Genomic DNA, 22,788 nt, shown 5'->3' on the forward strand with positions numbered 1-22,788 from the left:
CGACAGAGCGAGACTCCGTCTCAAAAAAAAAAAAAAAAAGAAAAAAGAAAACCAAAACTACGAATATAATTTTTTTTTTTGGCGGGGGGCAGGGGAATGCAATTAGTTCGGACTGGGACTCATTCTAGCAATGAGTAATGAGTACCAAGAATCAAGGAGCCGGCGCGGTGGCACGCGCCTGTGGTCCCAGCACTTTGGGAAGCCGAGACGGGAGGACCACCTGAGCCCGGGAGGACCACCTGAGCCCGGGAGGTCGAGGCTGCAGTGAGCCGAGATCGCGCCACTGCACTGCAGCCTGGGCGACGGAGAGAGACCCTGTCTTAGAAAAACCAAAACCCGAAAACCAAAAAACCCCACAGCGCGCCGCTTCCCCACCTCTCTGGGGCGCAGAAGGAGGTCAAGTTTGGCCCTCACGGTATTCACTCCCCTGGGTCCTCGCCTCCTGAGAGGCTGGTCTTGGGCTGCGGCCGGGCCTCGCCGCGAGTTCCAGACCCGAGTTTCCCAGCCCGCGCTTCGCGGACCGCAATCCTCTCAACTGCGTAAGGAGGCGGCGTCTGCCGCAACCCCGCCACCCTCCCGGGGTCTTAGTCCCCACGCCCGGAAGTTCGCACCACCGAGAGGTGAGCCGATTCCCTAGCGCTCCTAGAGCGCCGCAGGAAGTTTCCCAGGCGGGGCTTCTTGCGACTTCCGGCCGCGGCGGGCTGGCTGCGGTGCGGGCTTTGTCGGCCGGTCTGCGGGGCCCGCGCCCGCGGGGTCCAGTCAACGGCTGCGGGGTCAGCCTGGCGCCGTCCTCTCCCCGCCTGCGCCGGGTGAGTGGCGCGTTCCGGGCGGGGGCGGGCAACGCCTTAGCTGCAGCCCCGGCTGGCTCCGGAGCCCGGCGGCCTTGCCGGGGCAGAGTCCGCCGGGAGGGCCGGGTGGGGTCCGCAGGCCGCGGCCCGCCCCGCAGGGCGTCCAGGAGCGGGGCCTTGGCTAGCCCGTCTCCCGGACGCAGCCATGGCCGCCCCCGCGAGGCTGCAGCGTCTTTCCAGCGAGCCCACCTCGGACCCGAGCCTGGGGTCTTCTCCCTGAGGAGCGCCATGTGGGTACCCCTGGTTCCTTCCTCTTGCCCAAGCCGTAGAGCCGCGGGCTTGAGTTTCCGTACCGCCGTCTTCAGGCCCGCCAGGCCTGCGTGATGTTGATGCCGCAGAGATGTTTTACGGTGTGACAGGACTGGGTGTGGGCGTTCCCGCGGCTGTGCCTGAACCCTGCCTCCGCTCCCTGGGGCCTGGAGGCTTCTCAGTGCTGGAGGCGATGCAGCGCCAGCATCTTCTATGCTGTTGGGGACAGGGATGGGGAGCGAAACGTGATGAGCAGAATTAGAATTAAGTACAAGACTTGGTCCTGGAGGAGAATTCCCAGATGGGAAGAGGTGGTTTGGCAATCCTGCTTTTTCTCGAAGGTACCCTTTCCCCTTCAAGTCTTTAAGAATCCCAGTGGCGGCCGGGCGCGGTGGCTCAAGCCTGTCATCCCAGCACTTTGGGAGGCCGAGACGGGCGGATCACGAGGTCAGGAGATCGAGACCATCCTGGCTAACACGGTGAAACCCCGTCTCTACTAAAAAATACAAAAAACTAGCCGGGCGAGGTGGCGGGCGCCTGTAGTCCCAGCTACTCGGGAGGTTGAGGCAGGAGAATGGCGTGAACCTGGGAGGCGGAGCTTGCAGTGAGCTGAGATCCAGCCACTGCACTCCAGCCTGGGCAACAGAGCGAGACTCCGTCTCAAAAAAAAAAAAAAAAAAGAATCCCAGTGGCATTCTCTGTGCTTATGTCAAGGCTGTCTTGTTCCTTTTACACACAGGCTACTTCATGGTCCAGCGACCCTCAGGGTCTGAGCAGCACCTGGATGTGGGCCTCAGACTGGGGTAGTTGGTGTGAAACAGCTCAGGGAGCTGCGGAGCTTGTTGGTGCTGCCTCAGGGTCATGGAAGATGACCCAGGAGAGGACACGGGGCTCGTCGTTGTCCTTGGGCAGAGCCCTGAGCAGCATGCTGGTAGCAGAAGCCAAATGGCCCGCGTGGGGCAGGGGCAGTTGACAGCTGGCTCCAGTTCTCTGACCTTACGCTTGTTACCTCCCTGAACCTCTGGGGCATCTTGGGGAGCACTAGGAAAACAAGCGCTCCCTGCCTAGCGTGTGGCGCACAGTAGGCCCCTTGGTGTGGCGCGGGCCAAGGAGGTCCAGATGTTGGTGGAGCTCTAGTCCATGGCCCACTCGGCTGCCCTCTGGCTCTGCTTTTCCTGTTTCCTAAGGGTGAAGCTTGGTGTTAATTTCTTCAGGCTGTAAGCAGCACACAGTGACTCTGGCTGGGAGTTTGAGGCTGGAATATCCCCTTACCAGTGTGGGTGTAAGAGCTGGGGGCTTCTAGTGCCGGATGGGACACCCCTGGGCACCCCAGGGCTGCTGTGGCTTCTGGTGATACACAACATCTGCTGTTGAGGCAATTTCAGGTGATTTTTATTTATTTTTTATGTGTTTATTTTTTTTTTGAGACGAAGTCTTGCTCTGTCGCCCAGGCTGGAGTCCAGTGGTATAATCTCGGCTCACTGCACCCCCAACCTCCCGGGTTCAAGTGATTCTTCTGCCTCAGCCTCCGGAGTTGCTGGGACTACAGGCATACGCCACCACGTCCGGCTAATTTTTATATTTTTAGTAGAGACAAGGTTTCACCATATTGGCCAGGCTGGTCTTGAACTCCTGACCTCGTGATCTGCTCACCTTGGCTTCCCAAAGTCCTGGGATTACAGGCGTGAGCCACCGCGCCCGGCCTCGGGTGATGTTTTATTCACCAAATTCTGTGTTATAACAGGAGATGGGTCCATGCTAGCCAGTTTGTTGCGTGAAGCCACAAGTCAGGTGGCTTCTTTTTTTTTTTCATTTCATGTCAGTTTCTTTAAATGAAAGTGTATTGATTTAATTTTACTTAAATTCATTAAAAAAAGGAGCTAAGCAAAAACTGAAGATAGCTATTTTGAGATAACTGTTTCTTCGAAGCAAGATATTTGCAATTTTAAAAACTTTCTCTAGAGGCAGGCAGATCATGAGGTCAAGAGTTCGAGACCAGCCTGACCAACATGGTGAAACTCCATCTCTACTAAGTACAGAAGTTAGCCAGGTGTGGTGGCATGCACCTGTAATCCCAGCTAGTCAGGAGGCTGAGGCAGGAGAATCACTTGAACCAGGGAGGTGGAGGTTGCAGTGAGTGGAGATCACACCATTGCACTCCAGCCTGGGCGACAGAGTGAGATTCCGTCTAAAAAAAAAAAAAAAATTGGCCGGATGCAGTGGCTCAAGCCTGTAATCCCAGCACTTTGGGAGGTTGAGATGGGCGGATCACGAGGTCAGGAGATTGAGACCATCCTGGCTAACACGGTGAAACCCTGTCTCTACTAAAAAATAAAAAAAACTATCCGGGCGAGGTGGCGGGCACCTACAGTCCCAGCTACTTGGGAGACTGAGGCAGGAGAATGGCGTAAACCCGGGAGGCGGAGCTTGCAGTGAGCTGAGATCCGGCCACTGCACTCCAGCCTGGGCGACAGAGCGAGACTCCGTCTCAAAAAAAAAAAAAAAAAAAAAAAATTTCTCAAAAGTTAAAAAAGTTATGAAAATCATTAAGAGGCACACATATGGTTTTAAGATATATTCTTGTAAACAGAAACAGCTTGTTTCTAGCCGGGTGTGGTGGCTGACGCCTATAATCCAATCCTGGAACTTTGGGAGACCGAGGTGGGTGGATCACTTGAGATCAGGAGTTTGAGACCAGCCTGGGTAATGTGGTGCAACCTCATCTATACTAAAAATGCAAAAAAATTAGCTGGGTGTGGTGGCAGGTGCCCGTAATCCCAGCTACTTGGGAGGCTGAGGCAGGAGAATTGCATGAACACACAAGACAGAGATTGCAGTGAGCCGAAATTGTGCCACTGCACTCCAACCTGGGCGACAGAGCGAGACTCCGTCTCAAAAAACAAGCAAACAACAACAACAAAAAAAGCTTATTTCCAGGTATTATACAGCCATTTTAAAATTTAAAATCAGAAGGCATCACTGAGTTCCAAAACAAATAAGAAACCAACATCTCCAGCCACCGTCCCCCTACTTTTTTTTTTGAGATGGAGTTTTGTTCTTGTTGTCCAGGCTGGAGTACAATGACGCAATCTCAGCTCACTGCACCCTCTGCTGCCGGTGTCAAGAGATTCTCCTGCCTCAGCCTGTTGAGAAGCTGGGATTACAGGCGTGCGCCACCACACCTGGCTAATTTTGTAATTTTTTTTTTTTTTTTTTTTTTGAGACGGAGTCTCGCTCTGTCACCCAAGCTGGAGTGCAGTGGCCAGATCTCAACTCACTGCAAGCTCCGCCTCCGGGTTCACGCCATTCTCCTGCCTCAGCCTCCGAGTAGCTGGGACTACAGGCGCCCGCCACCTCGCCCGGCTAGTTTTTTTGTATTTTTAGTAGAGACGGGGTTTCACTGTGTTAGCCAGGATGGTCTCGATCTCCTGACCTTGTGATCCGCCTGCCTCGGCCTCCCAAAGTGCTGGGATTACAGGCTTGAGCCACCGCGCCCGGCCTAATTTTGTATTTTTAGTAGAGATGGGGTTTCACCTTGTTGGCCAGGTTGGTCTTGAACTCCTGACCTCAGGTGATCTGCCTGCCTCTGCCTCCCAAAGTGCTGGGATTACAGGCGTGAGCCACCATGCCCGGCCCACCTCCTTTTTTATTTTTATTTTTATTTATTTATTTTTGAGTTAGAGTTTTGCTCTTGTTGCCCAGGCTGGAGTGCAATGGCGCCATCTCGGCTCACCGCAGCCTCCACCTCCACCTCCGCCTCCCGGGTTCAAGCGATTCTCCTGCCTCAGCCTCCCTAGTAGCTGGGATTACAGGCATGTGCCACCATGCCCAGCTTATTTTGTATTTTTAGTGGATATGGGGTTTCTCCATGTTGGTCAGGCTGGTCTCGAATTCCTGACCTCAGGTGATGTTCCCACCTCAGCCTCCCAAAGTGTTGGGATTACAGGTGTGAGCTACTGTGCCCAGCTTACTTTTTTTTTGAGATGGAGTCTCGCTCTGTCACCCAGGCTGGAGTGCAGTGGTGCGATCTCGGCTCACTGCAAGTTCCGCCTCCTGGGTTCACGCCATTCTCCTGCCTCAGCCTCCCCAGTAGCTGGGACTACAGGCGCCCGCCACCTCGCCTGGCTAATTTTTTTGTATTTTTAGTAGAGATGGGGTTTCACTGTGGTAGCCAGGATGGTCTCGATCTCCTGACCTCGTGATCCACCCGCCTCGGCCTCCCAAAATGCTGGAATTACAGACGTGAGCCACCGTGCAGGGCCTTTTTTTTTTTCTTTTTTTTTTTTTGAGATGGAGTCTTGCCCTGTGACCCAGGCTGGAGTGTAGTGGCGTGATCTCGGCTCACAGCAACCTCTGCCCCCTGGATTCAAGCGATTCTCCTGTCTCAGCCTCCCGAGTGGCTGGGATTACAGGCACGCACCACCATGCCCAGCTAATTTTTTGTACCTTTAGTAGAGATGAGGTTTCACCATGTTGACCAGGGTGGTCTCGAACTCCTGACCCTGTGATCCTTCTGCCTCGGCCTCCCAAAGTGCTAGGATTACAGGTCTGAGCCAGCGCATCTGGCCTCTCTTTTTAAAATAGAGACTGTGTTTCACCATGTTGACCAGGCTGTTCTCTAACTCCTGAGCTCAAGCAGTCCACCTGCCTCAGCCTCCCAAAGTGCTGGGATTACAGGTATGAGCCACCACGCCTGGCCCAGTTTGAATTTATCATCATAGGGAGAATTGAATCTGAATATTTGGGTTGTATATTAGCATTATTTAAGACATAGGTTAAAGTTGCTGTAACAGATTCAAATATGGTGTTTCAAATAAGAAACTTGAGTTGTCTTACTCTCTCTTAAAGGTAGGGAGTGGCCTCCAGGGACTCTGGCTGCCCTGCCTCATCAGCACTGTGGGGAGGGGAGAGAGTGGACAGCACACACACATCACTTCCCTTCTCGCCTCAGCTTGGTCACAAAGCCACCTAAGTTAAAGGGACACTAGGAAGTGTCATTTGTGGGGCAATCATTGGTAATTTGATGGGTTTTCTAACACTAAAAGGAAGAAGGAAACAGGAATGCTGGGGAACCACAGCAGCCACCCAAGTGTCCAGTGGACCTTTTATCCCACACATGGGGATGTGCCGGTGTGGGTCCAGATCACTGCGGTAAAGTGAAGAGCAAAACAAAGCAAGTCACAGGAACTTTTTAGTTTCCCAGTGTATATAAAAGTTACGTTTAAGGCCGGGCGCGTTGGCTCAAGCCTGTAATCCCAGCACTTTGGGAGGCCGAGACGGGTGGATCACGAGGTCAGGAGATCGAGACCGTCCTGGCTAACACGGTGAAATCCTGTCTCTACTAAAAAAATACAAAAAACTAGCCGGGCGAGGTGGCGGGCGCCTGTAGTCCCAACTACTCGGGAGGCTGAGGCAGGAGAATGGCGTAATCCTGGGAGGTGGAGCTTGCGGTGAGCTGAGATCCGGCCACTGCACTCCAGCCCGGGGGACAGAGCGAGACTCCTTCTCAAAAAAAAAAAAAAAAAAGTTACGTTTAAGCTATGCTGTGGTCACTATTAAGTATGCAATAGCATTATGTCTAAAAAAAAGTAAATAATTTAAAGATATTTTATTGCTAGAAGATGATCGTCTGAGCCTTAAGTTGTAATCATTTGCTGGTGGAGGGTCTTGCCTCTCGATGTCCCTCCACCTCCCGGGTTCAAGCGATTCTCCTGCTCACTGATCAGGGTGGTAGTTGCTGAAGATTGGTGTGACTGACAGTTTCTTAAAGTGGGACGATGAAATTTGCCACATCAGTGGAATATTGCTTTCACAAAAGATTTCTCTGTATGTAGCATGCAAAGCTGTTTGCTAGTATTTTACCCACAGTAGAACTTCTTTCAGAATTAGAGTCAAGCCTCTCAAACCCTGCCTGTGTTTTATCAACTGAATTTATGGAATCTTCAAAATCCTTTGTTGTCATTTCAACAGTGTTCATGGCATCTTCACCAGGAGCAGATTCCATCTCAAGAAACTTACTTGTTTTGCTCGTCTCTGAGAAGCAACACCTCAGCCGGGCAGTCCCAGCACTTTGGGAGGCTGAGGTGGTGGGTGGATCACCTGAGGTCAGGAGTTGGAGACCAGCCTGGCCAACATAGCAAAACCCCATCTCTACTAAAAATACAAAAATTAGCCGGGTGTGGTGGCGCCTGTCATCCCAGCTGCTCAGGAAGCTGAGGCAGGAGAATTGCTTGAGCCCGGGAGGTGGAGGTTGCAGTGAGCCGAGATTGTGCCATTCCACTCCACCTGGGGAACAAGAGTGAAACTCCCCCTCAAAAAAAGAAAGAAGCAACACCTCGGCCGGGCGCGGTGGCTCAAGCCTGTAATCCCAGCACTTTGGGAGGCCGAGACGGGCGGATCACGAGGTCAGGAGATCGAGACCATCCTGGCTAACACGGTGAAACCCCGTCTCTACTAAAAAATACAAAAAGCTAGCCGGGCGAGGTGGCGGGTGTCTGTAGTCCCAGCTACTCGGGAGGCTGAGGCAGGAGAATGGCGTAAACCCGGGAGGCGGAGCTTGCAGTGAGCTGAGATCCGGCCACTGCACTCCAGCCCGGGCGACAGAGCGAGACTCTGTCTCAAAAAAAAAAAAAAAAAGAAGCAACACCTCATCCGTTTAAGTTTGGTCATGAGATTGAAGCAGTTCAGTCACGTGTTTAGGCTACACTTCTAAATCTAGTTCTCTTGCTATTTTCACCACATCTGCAGTTGCTTCCTCCACTGAAGTCCCAAACCCCTCAAAGATTCATGAGGGCTGGAATCAAGTTTTTCCAAAATATCAAATGTTATTTTGACCTCCTCCCACGAATCACGAATGTTCTTCATGGCGTCTATAATGATGACTCCTTTCCAGAAGGTTTTCAGCTGACTGCCCAGATCGATCAGAGGAATCATTGTCTATGGCAATTATCTACAGCTTTGTGAAACATATTTCTTAAATAATGAGACTTGAAAGTTGGAGTGACTCCCAGCTATGGGCTGCAGAATGCACGTTGTGTTGGCATAAGAAGAATATCAGTCTCCCTGTTCATCTCTGTCAGAGCTCTTGGGTGACCAGGAGCATTGTCAATGAGTAGTGTTTCGAAAGGAATATTTTTTTCTGAGCAGTAGGTCTCATTAGTGGACTTAAAATACTCAGTAAACTGCTGTAAACAGATGCGCTGTCATCCAGGCTTTGTTCCATGTAGAGAACACAGGCAGAGTGGATTTAGCATCATTCTTAAGGCTCCTAAAGTTTTTAGAATGAGAAATGAGCGTTGATGTCACGTCACCAGCTGCATTCGCCCCTAACGAGAGAGTCAGCCTGTCCTTTCAATCTTTGAAGCCAGGCATTGACTTCTCTCTAGCTATGAAAGTCCTAGATGCCATCTTCCAATAGAAAGCAGTTTTATCCACACTGAAAATCTTTTTACAGTAGCCACCTTAGTCAGCCATCTTAGCTAGATCGGGAGAACTTGCTGCAGTTTCTCTCGTAAAACTTGTGACTTCACCTTGCTCTTTTATGTATGGAAGTGACTTCTTTCCCTAAAGCTCATGAACCAACCGCTGCTGGCTTTCTGCTTTTCTTCCGCAGCTTACCTCACCTGTCTTGGCCTTCATAGAATTGAGGACGGTTAGGACCTTGCTATGGATTCAGCTGTGGTTGCCAGTCACACCAACCGTCAGGGAAAGTTGTTGTTTTAATTTCTCCAGACCACTCAGACTTCCTCCACATCAGCAATAAGGCGGTCTTGCTGTCCTAGCATTTGTGTGTTCACTGGAGCAGCTCCTTTAATTTCCTTCGGGGGCTTTTCCTTTGCATTCCCACTTGGCCATTGGATGCAAGAGGCCCGGCTTTCTGACTGAGTTTTAGACATGCCTTCCTCACGAAGCTTCATCATTTCTAGCTTTTGGTTTAAAGTGAGAGATGCGGGATTCCTCATTTCATGTGAGCACTTAGAGGCCTTGGTAAGGTTACTAATTAGCCTAACCTCAATATTGTGTCCAGGGAAGAGGGAGGCCGGAGGAAAGGGAGAGAGATGGGGAACAGCCGGTTGGTGGTGGATGTAGAAAATACACATTGATAATTCAGCTTCTTATATGGGTGCGGTTTGTGGTGCCCTGAACGGTGACAGTAGTTTTAGATTCCTGTTACCTGCCCGGCACCTGGCATGGGTGTGGAGGGCGGAGTTCTGAGGTGGCCTCTTAGATTCCTGGCCCCTAATGTACACACCCCTTCCTCCAGTTACTCAGACACTCATCTGGTACTTCCATGAAGAGACTTGGAGATGTCCGGAAGTCCCAGGTCAGTGAGGTGAGAAGGGAGGCCGTCTGGGAGAGCCTGACCTAATCGCACAGGCCCTGGGAAGCAGAGGTTCCTCCATCTGGTTGGAGAACAGAGGCTGAGATTAGACACCTGAGAAAAATGTGATATGCTGTGCCTGCCTTGCGGCTTCAGGTGGCCCCTAGGGGCGGCTTCTGCTCACAGCCAGTAAACACAGGGTTCTCAGTCCTACAGTTGCAGGGAACTGGATTCTGCCACGAAATCTGAGTAAGTTTGGAAACTAGCTTTCCCCAGGGCCTCCAGATGAGAACTCAGCCCGATGACATACAGTTGCAACTTTGTGTGACCCTGCGTGGAGGTCCCAGCTGTCCTGGCCTGGATGTGTGACCCGCAGAACTGTGGGGTAACAAATGCATGCTGCTTTAAGTTGCTGAGTTTGTGTAAATTGTTTTTGGAGCACTGGATGATGACTGAGTGGGAGAGGGCTTGGCACTGGGCAGGTGGAGTCCCTTTCTTGGAAGCAGTTCCCAGAGTGAGGATTCCCAAACTGCAGGCTGGGGCATTGCCCTCAACAGCGGGGCTGGGTAGAGCATCCCAGTGCCTGCGTGAGGTCGCATAAGCCCGGGCCTGACTTTTCCAAAGTGAGCACCGGTGTGACCCAGGGCACCATGTGCCCCTGCCAGCGACAGTGTCTCCTGAACACCATTGCAGCTTACATCCTCCCACCGGGGATTGGCTCTCTGTTTTTTAGCTCTATGTAAATGGAGTCATACAATATGAGCTCTTTTGTGCCTGGCTGGTTTTGCTCAGCACTTTGTCTGTTGTGAGGTCCACCTGCGCTTTTGTGTGTGGCAGTTTTTTTTCTGTGCATTATTGTTTTGTGTGAGTCTTCTGTTGCTAGATATTTAGGGTGTTAGAATGTTGCTAAGAACACTCTAGCTACAGACTTCTACAGGGCAGGCTTGCAGTTCTACAGCAACCTAATTCCCTTGAAAATATCATCACTGTTGGCACTGCTTGCTGCCAGTGCATCCCGTGTCACAGCTCTGGTTTTGTTATTTTTTATTTCTATTTTTTAAAATTTTATTTGTTTTGAGATGGAGTCTCACTTTGTCACCCAGGCTGGAGTACAGTGGTGTGATCTCTGCTCACTGCAACCTCCGCCTCCCAGGTTCGAGTGATTCTCCTGTCTCAGCCTCCCAAGTAGCTGGGATTATAGGTGCACGCCACTACGCCCGGCTAATTTTTGTATTTTTAGTAGAGATGAGGTTTCACCATAGCCAGGCTGGTCTCGAACTCCTGACCTCAAGTGATCCTCCCACCTTAGCCTCCCAAAGTGCTGGGATTACAGGCATGAGCAACTGCACCTGGTGCAGCTCTGGTTTTTAAACCAGCAGAAAAATCTCCAGTTTTATTTACTGGATTCTGGGCTGGGCTGATCCCCCCTCTCATTATACTGGCAGTGGCCTTGAGGTATTGGAGACAGTAGTAGTGGGTGCGAAGGCAACATGACCCATCTTCGCAGTGGCCTGGCTCCCGCTGCCCAGCAAGAACCCCAAAGAGAAGGCTCTTGAGGCAAGACAGTCAGTTTTCTCATCCTGAGAGCCGCATTAATGGGTCCTCAGTGCATAAGCAGAATATATATGGAAATCAAAAAGGGAATACATGGCTGGGTATGGTGGCTCACCCCTGTAACCCCAGCACTTTGGGAGGCCAAGGTTGGTGGACTGCTTGAGGCCAGGATTTCGAGACCAACCTGGCCAATATAGAGAAACCCCATTTCTACTAAAAATACACAAGAATTGCTTGAACCCAGGAGGCGGAGTTCGCAGTGAGCTGAGATCATGCCACCATGCAATCAGCCTGTGTGACAGAGCAAGACCCTATCTTAAAAAAAAAAAAATGCTGGGCGCAGTTGCTCAAGCCTGTAATCCCAGCACTTTGGGAGACCGAGGTGGGCGGATCACCTGAGGTCGGGAGTTCGAGACCAGCCTGACCAATATGGAGAAACCCCATCTCTACTGAAAATACAAAATTAGCCGGACGTGGTGGTGCATGCCTAGAATCCCAGCTACTTGGGAGGCTGAGGCAGGAGAATCGCTTGAACCCGGGAGCCAGAGATTGCAGTGAGCCGAGATTGCGCCATTACACTCCAGCCTGGGCGACAAGAGCAAAACTCCGTCTCAGAAAAAAAGAGAAAATACAAATCCTTGGCCGGGCGCGGTGGCTCACTCCTGTAATCCCAGCACTTTGGGAGGCCGAGGCAGGCGGATTATGAGGTCAGGAGATGGAGACCATCCTGGCTAACACAGTGAAACTGCATCTCTATTAAAAATACAAAAAAATTAGCCGGGCGAGGTGGCGGCGCCTGTAGTCCCAGCTGCTTGGCAGGAGAATGGCGTGAACCTGGGAGGCGGAACTTGCAGTGAGCAGAGATGGCGCCACTGCACTCCAGCCTGGGCGACAGAGTGAGACGCCGTCTAAAAAAAAAAGACAAATCCTCAGACTTCAGGCTGGTCAAGTACAGGCGCCAAGAAAGAGACTTTCGCTCAAAGCAATCACCGTTCCTTTGGTCTCTGCTTTCAGAGGGTGGATTCTGGCTTCCTCCCTTTCCATGGCAGAGCCTCAAGTATTGTTTCGTTGTAACACCTATGAGGGAAGAAGTGATTCCTGGCTGTGAACACCGTGTGTGGAGTGTGCACAGTCTCCCCACGACTGCCTAGCTTTCCTCCACGTCCCAAAGATGTGTCCATTAGGTGAATTGGGGTGTCTCCTTAGTCCCACCATGAGCGAGTTTGGGTGTGTGAGTTGCCCTGCAGTGGGACCCTGTCCTATCCAGGCCTGGTTCTCACCTTGCACCCTGAGCTGCCAGGATAGGCTCCAGCTACCCAGGACCCTGCATTAAAATAAGTGGGTAAATAATTATCTTGTTTTTCTTAATTTTTTTTTATGGGAGATTTTCCAGTAAAAACTGAGAAACTGCTAGACATTCTAAAACAGCTGTAGCAAGCACGGTTAATCTTTCTTTAAGGTATGTATAACTCACATTGATTTCAGTGTTTAATACTAGAAGGGTTGGAGCTTTTTCTTTTTTTAGTTAGCGACAGGGTCTCACTCTGTCACCTAGGTTGGAGTGCCATGGCACAGTCATGGCTTACTGTAGCCTCAAACCTTTGGGCTCAAGTGATCCTGCTGCCTTAGCCTCTCAACTAGCTGGGACCGCAGGTACGCAGCATCATACCCAGCTAATTAAAAAAAAGTTTTTAGAGATGGAGTCTTGCTGTGTTGCCCAGCCTGGTCTCGGACTCCTGGTCTCAAGTAGTCCTCCTCCTTTGGCCACTGGAAATGCTGGGATGATAGGCATGAGCCACTGTCTCTGGCTTATTACCCTCTATTGAATGTATTATGTCTCATGATTAGAACATTTATTCATACGACAGATATTTATGAAACGTATTACTTTCTGCCGGGAATTGTTTGGGTTGCTGAGGATAAAGAACAGAACAAACTTCCTGCCCACACAGCACTTACATACTTGTCGGGGAGACAGCAAAACACAGTTTGTTGCCTGTGGCGGGGGTGTGTGTGTGTGCGCGCGCACGTGCATATGTATATATATATATCACAATTCATTGATTCTAAGACACACTTTCTCCGTATTTTAATATCTCTGAAATGGAGTTGCCTGTTAGAATTGATGGAGTGTTTTTTGTTGTTTGAGACAGGGTTTTACTCTGTCACCCAGGCTGGAATGCTGTGGCACAAGCACGGCTCACTGCAGTCTCAACTTCTGGGCTCAAACGATTCTCCTGCCTCAGTCTCCCATAGCCGGGACCACAGGTGTGCTACGTCGCCTGGCTGTTTTTAAAATTTTTCTTTGTATAGATGGGATCTCTCTACCTTGCCCAGGCAGACATTGAACTCCTGGTCTCCAGTGACCTTCCCACCTCTGCCTCCCAAAGTCTTAGGGTTACAGGAGTGAGCCACTGTGCCTGGCTTGATGGGGTGTTTTCATTTAAATTGGTGCTTTTATTTTCCTTCGTGGTTCATAAAGTCGTGTCACATCTCACAGTCGTTGGCTGCTTTGATTGGGTGACTTGTGATTGGTCAGGTGGTCAGAACTGTGCAGAGGAAACAGAGGCAGGAGAGAGGGCATGCTGAGGGTGAGGGTGCCTTGCTGTTTTGTAGAGTGACTAGGAAGGACTCCGATCAGGTGACGTCAATACAGACACCTGAAGGACATCTAGGAGTGAACCATGCAAATATTCTTGGAGTCTTTCTATGAAAGGGCAAAGGCTCCGAGGGGCTTCTTTGGTCACACTGACCAAAGAAGAGGGAAGGGGAGGGCAGGGGAGCAGCAGGAGTCCAGGCCCGGTGGCCCTCATGGGGCCTGAGTAGGGGATGGGCAACCCTTTTAAGTTTTACTTAGAAAAGTGACATCTGATTTATGATTTTAAAGCGTAATTCTGCTGGCTGTGTAGAAAAGAGATGGAGAAGGGGAGAAGTAAGAAGGTGGGAGGCAGTCACACTTCATGGTGAAAGGCAATGGTGCAGATGGCCGCCCTGTAGGCTGTGGGCATCTGGCGCTGGGCATGGTTTTGAACAGATGTGGTTGGAGGAGTTGCTGGCAGCTCTCAGGCCCCATGAGGCAAGTAGTTAGAACAAAAGGAAAAGGAGTCAAGGGTTATTGCAATGTCTGTGGCCTGAACAAATGAGACAATGGAGAAGACTATAGGAGGAGGAAAGTCAGAAGTGAGGCTGGACGCGTTAGTGTTGAAACTTCTGGGAGCATCCGATTGAAGGTGTGGGGTGCGGAGCTGGTCAGGTGTGGGGACTGGAAAGAGGGCCAGGTTGGAGGGACGCATTAGGGTTAAAACTTCTGGGAGCATCCAACTGAAGGTGTGGGGTGCGGAGCTGGTCAGGTGTGGGGACTGGAAAGAGGGCCAGGTTGGAGGGACACATTAGGGTAAAACTTCTGGGAGCATCCAACTGAAGGTGTGGGGTGCGGAGCTGGTCAGGTGTGGGGACTGGAAAGAGGGCCAGGTTGGAGGGACGCATTAGGGTTAAAACTTCTGGGAGCATCCACTGAAGGTGTGGGGTGCGGAGCTGGTCAGGTGTGGGGACTGGAAAGAGGGCCAGGTTGGAGGGACGCATTAGGGTTAAAACTTCTGGGAGCATCCAACTGAAGGTGTGGGGTGCGGAGCTGGTCAGGTGTGGGGACTGGAAAGAGGGCCAGGTTGGAGGACGCATTAGGGTTGAAACTTCTGGGAGCATCCGACTGAAGGTGTGGGGTGCGGAGCTGGTCAGGTGTGGGGACTGGAAGAGGGCCAGGTGGAGGGACGCATTAGGGTTGAAACTTCTGGGAGCATCCGACTGAAGGTGTGGGGTGTGGAGCTGGTCAGGTGTGGGGACTGGAAAGAGGGCCAGGTTGGAGGGACGCATTAGGGTTAAAACTTCTGGGAGCATCCAACTGAAGGTGTGGGGTGCGGAGCTGGTCAGGTGTGGGGACTGGAAAGAGGGCCAGGTTGGAGGGACGCATTAGGGTTGAAACTTCTGGGAGCATCCGACTGAAGGTGTGGGGTGTGGAGCTGGTCAGGTGTGGGGACTCGAAAGAGGGCCAGGTTGGAGGCAGGCGTGTGAGTCTTCAGCATAGATGGCGTTGCTGTCCAATAATGAGTGCACTCCCCTCTGTAATGGACAAAGATGAGGACTGAGCCCTAGACACGCCAGGGCCTTGAGGCGTCAGGGGATACTGGGAGGAGCTATCAGTGAGGCAGGTGAGGAACAGGAAAGGCTGTCCCAGATTCACATAAGGAGAGTGACTTCTGAAGGAGCGGGGCTGTGTCTGCTGCCGCAGGTTGAGTTGGAAGTGTGGCCGTCGCTGACCCCTGATGCGGTGACATGGATGTTTGGGGTGAGAGCCCTACTGCAGTAGGCTCAGGGGAAGGAGGAAATGGAGAAATCAAGCGTGGGGTGGGGGCTCTTTGAATGTGGCTGTGGAGGAGGAGTGTTATGGGGTAGTAATTGGTGGGACATGGGGCCCATGACGTGCATTTTCCAGGTAGCTGGGAACTGGTGCACTTCATGCTGAGGGGAGGGGTGGGCTTGGAGGGCAAGGACTTCAGGATGGAGGAGAGGGGTGGCTGCTCAAGTGCTGTCCCTGCATGTGTGAGAGGGAAAGGGAGCTCACACACAAGTAGAAGTGTTGACCTTCAGTCAGATCACGGGCAGTTTAACCCACGTAACAACCCTGGCAGAGGATGGGTGGAGATACAAGCTGGCAGGAGATATGGGAGGCAGTGGATGTCTTTGCCTGATTTCTTCTGTTTTCTTGTTGAAACAAGAAGCATGGTCACCAGTGGGGAGGGAGGAGGGAGTGCTGGGTCTGTAAGAAGACAGGAGAAGTGGAAGGTCCTGTAGGGAGTGGGAAGGGTAGGAGTTGCTGGCGGCTCTCAGGCCCCATTAGGCAAGTAGCTCTGAATTTAAAGAACTCAAGTTAGCTGGCTGGGCGTGGTGGCTCACGCCTGTAATCCCAGCACTTTGGGAAGCCAAGGCCAGCTGATCACCTGAGGTCAGGAGATGGAGACCATCCTGGCTAACATGATGAAACCCCGTCTCTACTAAAAATACAAAAAATTAGCCGGGCGTGGTGGTGGGCACCTATAGTCCCAGCTGCTCGAGAGCGTGAGGCAGGAGAATGAAGTGAACCCAGGAGGTGGAGCTGGCAGTGAGCCAAGATGGTGCCACTGCACTCCAGCCTGGGCGACAGAGCAAGACTCTGTCTTTAAAAAAAAAAAAAAAACTCTGCGAGTGCAGGCGTAAATTAGGACACAGCCTCGTTTAACCAAAGCTTGGACTTTCCCATCCAAGCATGATGGAGGGAGAAAAGGGCAGGGGACTCTGGATTCTGTGTAGGAGGGTGATTCTTATGTAATCTGCAGTGAACACAGTGTCCCAGACCATGGGGTCTAAGCTAGGTACAGAGAGGAGAAGAGGACATGAAGGAAGGAATGAGGAACAGGGAAGAGGTGGCAGGGCTGATAAATTTATACGTTTGTTTAAAATACCTGTCTTGGTTTCTTAATGGAGTCCAAGCATATCCCCACCCCTCTGCAACTCATCCAGGAATCACTAACGGTCAGAGGAGTGTTGTGCACCACAGGCCAGTCTGTCCTGGTGTTGGATGTTAAAAGTAGAGCCACAAAGAAGCCATCTTAACGTGGGACAGGCTTGGGTGTGAGGCCAGAGCTGTGGGTAGCAGCACTTTGGGTCAGAAGTGAGGAGCAGAGGAAACACTTTCCACCTCTTGGATATGAATTTTATCTGACCCTGATTCAGGAGATCCCCATCTGTTAAGTAAGGGGAAAGATGATTTTGTTGTCTTTTGTTTCAGATTCTAATGTAGGAACTGGTGAGAAGAAGGTGACTGAAGCCTGGATTTCTGAGGATGAAATCGCATAGGATGATGTCAGATAAACTCACAGTGATGGAGCTCCCTTCTCCCGAGTCTGAGGAAGTCCATGAGCCCAGATTAGGGGAGCTTTTGGGAAATCCAGAAGGTCAGAGCCTGGGGAGTTCCCCCTCTCAGGACAGGGGCTGCAAGCAGGTGACAGTGACCCATTGGAAGATCCAAACAGGAGAGACAGCTCAAGTGTGTGCCAAGTCAGGAAGAAATCCTATTCTGAACTCAGACCTCCTTCTGCTTCAGAGAGAGCTCATAGAGGGGGATGCCAATCCTTGCGATATCTGTGGCAAAACCTTCACGTTTAATTCCGACCTAGTTAGGCATCGGATTTTGCATGCTGGGGAGAAACCTTACAGGTGCGATCAGTGTGGGAAAGGCTTTGGCCAGAGCTCACACCTTATGGAGCATCAGAGAATTCACACTGGAGAGAGACTCTGCGTCTGTAACGTGTGTGGGAAAGACTTCATTCACTATGCAGGTCTCATGGAGCATCAGCGCGTTCATTCAGGAGACAAGCCCTTCAAATGCGCACAGTGTGGGAAGGCGTTTTGTCACAGTTCAGACCTGATTAGGCACCAGAGAGTTCACACCAGAGAAAGACCTTTTGAATGCAAAGAGTGTGGAAAAGGCTTCAGTCAGAGCTCCTTACTTATTCGTCATCAGAGGATTCACACGGGAGAAAGGCCCTATGAGTGCAATGAATGTGGGAAATCCTTCATAAGGAGCTCGAGCCTCATTCGCCACTATCAGATCCACACAGAAGTGAAACAGTATGAATGCAAAGAATGTGGGAAGGCATTCCGTCATCGCTCAGACCTTATCGAGCACCAGAGGATCCACACCGGAGAGAGACCCTTTGAATGCAATGAGTGTGGGAAAGCCTTTATTCGGAGCTCGAAGCTCATTCAGCATCAGAGGATCCATACTGGGGAGAGGCCTTACGTGTGCAACGAGTGTGGGAAGCGCTTCAGCCAGACGTCAAACTTCACCCAGCATCAGAGAATTCACACTGGAGAGAAACTCTATGAATGTAACGAGTGTGGGAAAGCTTTCTTTCTGAGTTCATACCTTATTCGACATCAGAAAATCCACACTGGAGAGAGAGTGTATGAATGTAAGGAATGCGGGAAAGCGTTTCTCCAGAAAGCCCATCTCACTGAGCACCAGAAGATCCACTCTGGGGACAGGCCCTTCGAATGTAAAGACTGTGGGAAAGCCTTCATCCAGAGCTCCAAGCTGCTTCTGCACCAGATCATTCACACTGGAGAAAAGCCCTATGCCTGCAGTTATTGTGGGAAAGGCTTTATTCAGAGGTCAAACTTCCTTCAGCACCAGAAAATTCATACTGAAGAGAAGCTCTATGAATGTAGTCAGTATGGGAGAGATTTTAACTCAACTACAAACTTTAAAAATAATCAAAGTGTTCACCAAGAGGGACTCTCCTTGAGTAAGGCCCCCATACATTTGGGCGAGAGGTCTGTCGATCAGGGGCAACACATAGAAAACGTATAAAATAATTATTCTCCCGCCCAATGAGTGATGTTTGGAAATGCGTGGAATTAGGATTCATGTGTTTCTAAGATTTGGACATGTCAGAATTTTGTGAATCATGGATGGAGCTGCTTTTGGAGTGGATGCCACCTGCCACTGTGCAGCACTAGCAGGCTCACCGTTCTCCTCAGCTGTGAGCACTGTCCTCGGGAGAGTCACAGGGCTTGACACCTGACTCTGAACTGGAACAGTAGGGGCAGGGAGGAGACAGGTCTCAAGAAAAGGTTTTTAAAAAATTGTATCCACAGTTATAGTCCATCCTTGAGTTAAATCCCTTTTAGAGCAGAACTGTGTATCTAATCTTGTTACTTAGGAGAATGTTACCTAGGAAATTTTGATCTATTAAGTTGAAGAAAGATAACTTGTATACAAATCCTGGAGCCATTTCCCTGTTGTCTGGAGGAGGAACTCCCGGTCCCCCATCCTGGGCCCTAAGGCCTCCTGTGTCCTGGAGCCTCGCCTCCCACTGCCTGACTTCCTGCCACACAGTTAATGCTGCAGCAACACCAACTGCTTCATCTTCCCTGTGCTCCACGTGGCTTCCTACCTCTCTTGCCTTTGATCTTGTTAAAGGGTCTCCTCAGCGAATTAACTCCGAATCATGGTTCAAGACATGCCTCAGGCCTCATGTCAAGGGCTGTTTCCCTCAGGCCTAGTTGGCAGCGCTTTCCACACTTCTGTGGCTCAGTGATTACTGCTATTACTGTATTTACTTGCATATGTCAGAATGACTTGGTAGACTATCTCTGCTGTTATACTCTGAGTTCCTGAGGACAGTGATCATATCTGATTGATTTCCATGTGTCCACTGTCTCACAAGGCAATAAAAAATACACCCCTAAATCTACGTGTAATTGGCATCTGTCTTGCTTTGTCCTTTCTATACTGCCATTCTCAAAAATTTTCAGCTGTTAGCTGTTTTTTTTATTGTTTGTTTATTTTGTATCAGTATAATCTATGACTCTGTTAGAAGTATCTTCTCAGCCCTGCTACTGTCTGCTGCTCCTACTTAACTCAGAAGTTGCAGGCTATTGCAATAGCCTGTGCACATCCACGCCCTCCTGTGTGCCGCCTTACAGCTCATGCAGAACTGTCCACTTGATCTGGAGGGCATTGACACCTGACTCAGCTGACACAGTGGGGGCAGGAGGAGGCAGGTCTCAAGGCCTTCACTTGTCTGTATCTGTCTCATGTGAAAGGCACAGTCTCAGTGTCTCACTGGAAAGGCACAGTCTCAGTGCACTACGTAACTCTTCTGTTTTAGCAGTTCTGAGGCTGAACTGAGCTCTTGTCATTTTCCATGCTCTCTGGCTCATTTTCTCGTTTACTTAAACATATATCGATATCTATAAGGAATAATCCTAAATGTTGGGAAAACAGATGAGCAACCCACTACCCCGAAGTCCTCCACAGTGTGGTGGGGAGACAGAGATCACAGTACGATGAGTCAAGTGTGTGCTCTCAGTTGTGAAGGAGCACAGGTGAGGGGGTGACTGATGTGGCACGGAGCTGGGAAGGCTGTACAGAAGAGTGACATTTCAGCTGGGCCAGAGAGATCAGTAGAGATCAGCTAAAGAAAATAGGATCGGAGAGGGAATCCCCGCAGAAACATGGAGTCATGACAGATGGCTCTTTGACTAGGACTGTTCCAAAGCAGGCGAGGTAAATAGACAGTGGACAGCCACCTCGCAAAACGGTTAGTCTTTGCCTCTGAATTTCATCTGAACATGAACTCCAAAATCCAGTTTTGTAACCATATAGTTTTTCTCATGAGGCCATATTTTGAATTCTTAAATAACTACCAATCCTGAAAGCCTCAGGACAAGTAATTTAAAAAGATGTGCATTTTCTGGAAAATGAGCATGACTGGAGATGTTTCACATGTAGATTTTGCCAGACCATTTTAATCAATGATTCAATTTTTATATACTAAAACACCTATTTTAAGTGTACAGGGCTTTGGAAAATCCATTCACCTGTGTAACCACCACCACCTGCGTAACCACCACCAACAGAACCAAGACCATTTCTGTCACCCAAAAAGTTCCTGTTTGCCTTTTCCTAGTTAAGCCCAGTCCAGCCCCAGGTAACCACTTTTCTATCCGTATAGATTAGTGTTGCTTAGTTTAGAGCCACATACAAATGGATTCATTTAGTATGTGTTCTTTTGTGTCTGATGTCGTTCACTGTGGCATGTTTTTAGACTCAACTCAGCTGTGTCATGTTTCAGTAGTTCTCCTTGCTGAATAGTGTTCCATTGTATAGATGAACCATCGTTTGTTTATTCGTCCACGTGTTAATGGGTTTTCAGTCTCTGCTCTTAAAACTAGGAGCATCTGTGTAAAAGTATGTATTTGCACGTGTGTTTTTATTTTGCTTGGGTAAGTACTTAGGACTTTAACTGCTGTGTTGTAAGTGTCTTAGTCCATTCAGGCTGCCATAACAAAATGCCATAAACTGGGAGGTTTGTAAACAACAGAAATTTATGCCTTATAGTTCTGGAGGCAGGGAAGTCCAAGATGAGAGTGTTAACATTTGGTGTCTAGTGAGGGCCTACTTCCTTTTAGGTAGATGTCTTCTCACTGTGACGGTACGTGGTGGAAAGGGACTAGAAAACCTACCCCATTCGTGAGGGCGCTCCCCTTGTGATTCTGTCCCCTCCCCAAGACCCCACCTCATATCATCTTATGGGTTAGGAATTTGACATGAATTGTGCAAGGAGGATGTAAACATTCAGTCCATTGCACTGGTTTTAACTTCCTAAGAAATTGTCACACAGGTTTCCGTAGTGGTTGGATCATTTTACACTACTACTACATTACAGGAAGATTTCCAGTTGCTCCATATCTTTGCTAACACTTGGCGTCGTCGGTCTCTTCAAATTTAATCAACTCTAGTCTCCTTATGATTTTAATTTGTATTTGCCCACTGAATGATGTTGTGTGTCTGATTTCATCTGCTTATTGCTTTTCTGTGTCATCTTTAGTGATGTGTCTGTTCATACTTTTCGCCTGTTTTTAAGTTGGGATGCTTATTGTTGACTCAAGTTCTTTCCATATTCTAGATGAAAAACATATGTGTAATATATATAATTATTTGTCTCCATTTGTGATGAGTGTATATTGTGAATATTTTCATGTTTGGTTTGCCTGTTCATTTTCTTAATGGCGTCTTTTGAATATTTTTTAAGTCTAATTTATCAAATATTTGGGTGCGGTGGCTCATGTCTGTAATCCCAGCACTTTGGGAGGCCAAGGTGGGCAGATCACCTGAGGCCAGAAGTTTGAGACCCGCCTGGCCAACATGGTGAAACCCTGTCTCTACTGAAAATACAAAAATCACCTGGGCGCAGTGGCGCACCCCTGTAGTCCCAGCTACTCAGGAGGCTGAGGCAGGAGAATCACTTGAACCCAGGAGGCAGAGGTTGCAGTAAGCCAAGATAATGATTTATGAGATTTTATAATTGAGTTTAAGAAATTTGCCTATCCAAAGGACATGATTTTTTCCTATGTTTTTTATTTTATGGAGCTTTTACAGTTTTTACATTTAAGTCTGTGATCCATTTTGAGTTCATTTTTGTGTACCATATGCGATGAGGATCAAGATCCGCTTTCGATCTGTGTGGATAGTTGTGCTTCTATTTGTTGAAAGAGTCTACTTGCCCAATGACCAAGTCTTCACAGTTGGTAAAAACTTAAGTGACATAGAAGTGGTCTGTTCTGGACACCATTCTTCTTGTGTGTAGAGCTTTACACCAATATGACACTATATTGATTACTGTAGTTTTATTTGAGGCAGAATCTCATTCTGTTACCCAGACTGGAGTGTAGTGGCACAATCATAGCTAATGTAACCTCGAGCATCTGGCTCAGTAAGCCTCTTGCCTTAGCCTCCCAAGTAGTTGGGACTGTAGGCATGCATCACCATGTCTTGCTAATTTTATATATATATATATATATATATATATTTTTTTTTTTTTTTTTTTTTTTTTGAGACGGAGTCTCGCTCTGTCCCCCAGGCTGGAGTGCAGTGGCTGGATCTCAGCTCACTGCAAGCTCCGCCTCCCGGGTTCACGCCATTCTCCTGCCTCAGCCTCCCGGGTAGCTGGGACTACAGGTACCTGCCACCTCGCCCGGCTAGTTTTAATTTTTTATATTTTTTTGTAGAGATGGGGTCTCACTATGTTGACCAGGCTGGTCTTAAACTCCTGGCCTCAAGAGATCCTCCTGCCTCAGCCTCCCAAAGGGATTACAGGCGTGAGCCACCACTCCTGGCCAATTGTAGTTTTATAATAAGTGTCGAACTCAGGTATTGGAAGAGCTTCCGTTTTGTTCTTTTCCCATTTTTTTTTTTTTGACTTCGAGATCCTTTGC

At 49.6% G+C, this 22,788-nt stretch overlaps 1 protein-coding gene and 1 pseudogene across 3 annotated transcripts; both read left to right on the top strand.

Moving 5' to 3' along the window:
• Positions 1–7,838, top strand: part of LOC117079092 — a 45,690-nt pseudogene extending 37,852 nt beyond the window's left edge.
• On the top strand, positions 653–19,269 carry ZNF623 (zinc finger protein 623). Of its 3 annotated transcripts, none has more exons than XM_033202169.1 (2): positions 653–809; positions 16,793–19,269. In XM_033202169.1, the coding sequence occupies exon 2, from the start codon at positions 16,847–16,849 to the stop codon at positions 18,374–18,376; it is 1,530 nt and encodes a 509-aa protein (XP_033058060.1). In that variant the 5' UTR covers positions 653–809; positions 16,793–16,846; the 3' UTR covers positions 18,377–19,269. The 3 variants fall into 3 exon arrangements, with proteins under 3 accessions (XP_033058060.1, XP_033058061.1, XP_033058062.1); XM_033202170.1 differs by having other exon boundaries at positions 665–1,078; XM_033202171.1 differs by lacking the exon at positions 653–809 and adding an exon at positions 11,813–12,430.
• The last annotated feature ends 3,519 nt before the right edge of the window (positions 19,270–22,788 follow it).

The sequence above is a fragment of the Trachypithecus francoisi genome, unplaced genomic scaffold, assembly GCF_009764315.1.
Source record: "Trachypithecus francoisi isolate TF-2019V2 unplaced genomic scaffold, Tfra_2.0 Lachesis_group7, whole genome shotgun sequence".
Taxonomy (NCBI): Eukaryota; Metazoa; Chordata; class Mammalia; order Primates; family Cercopithecidae; genus Trachypithecus; species Trachypithecus francoisi.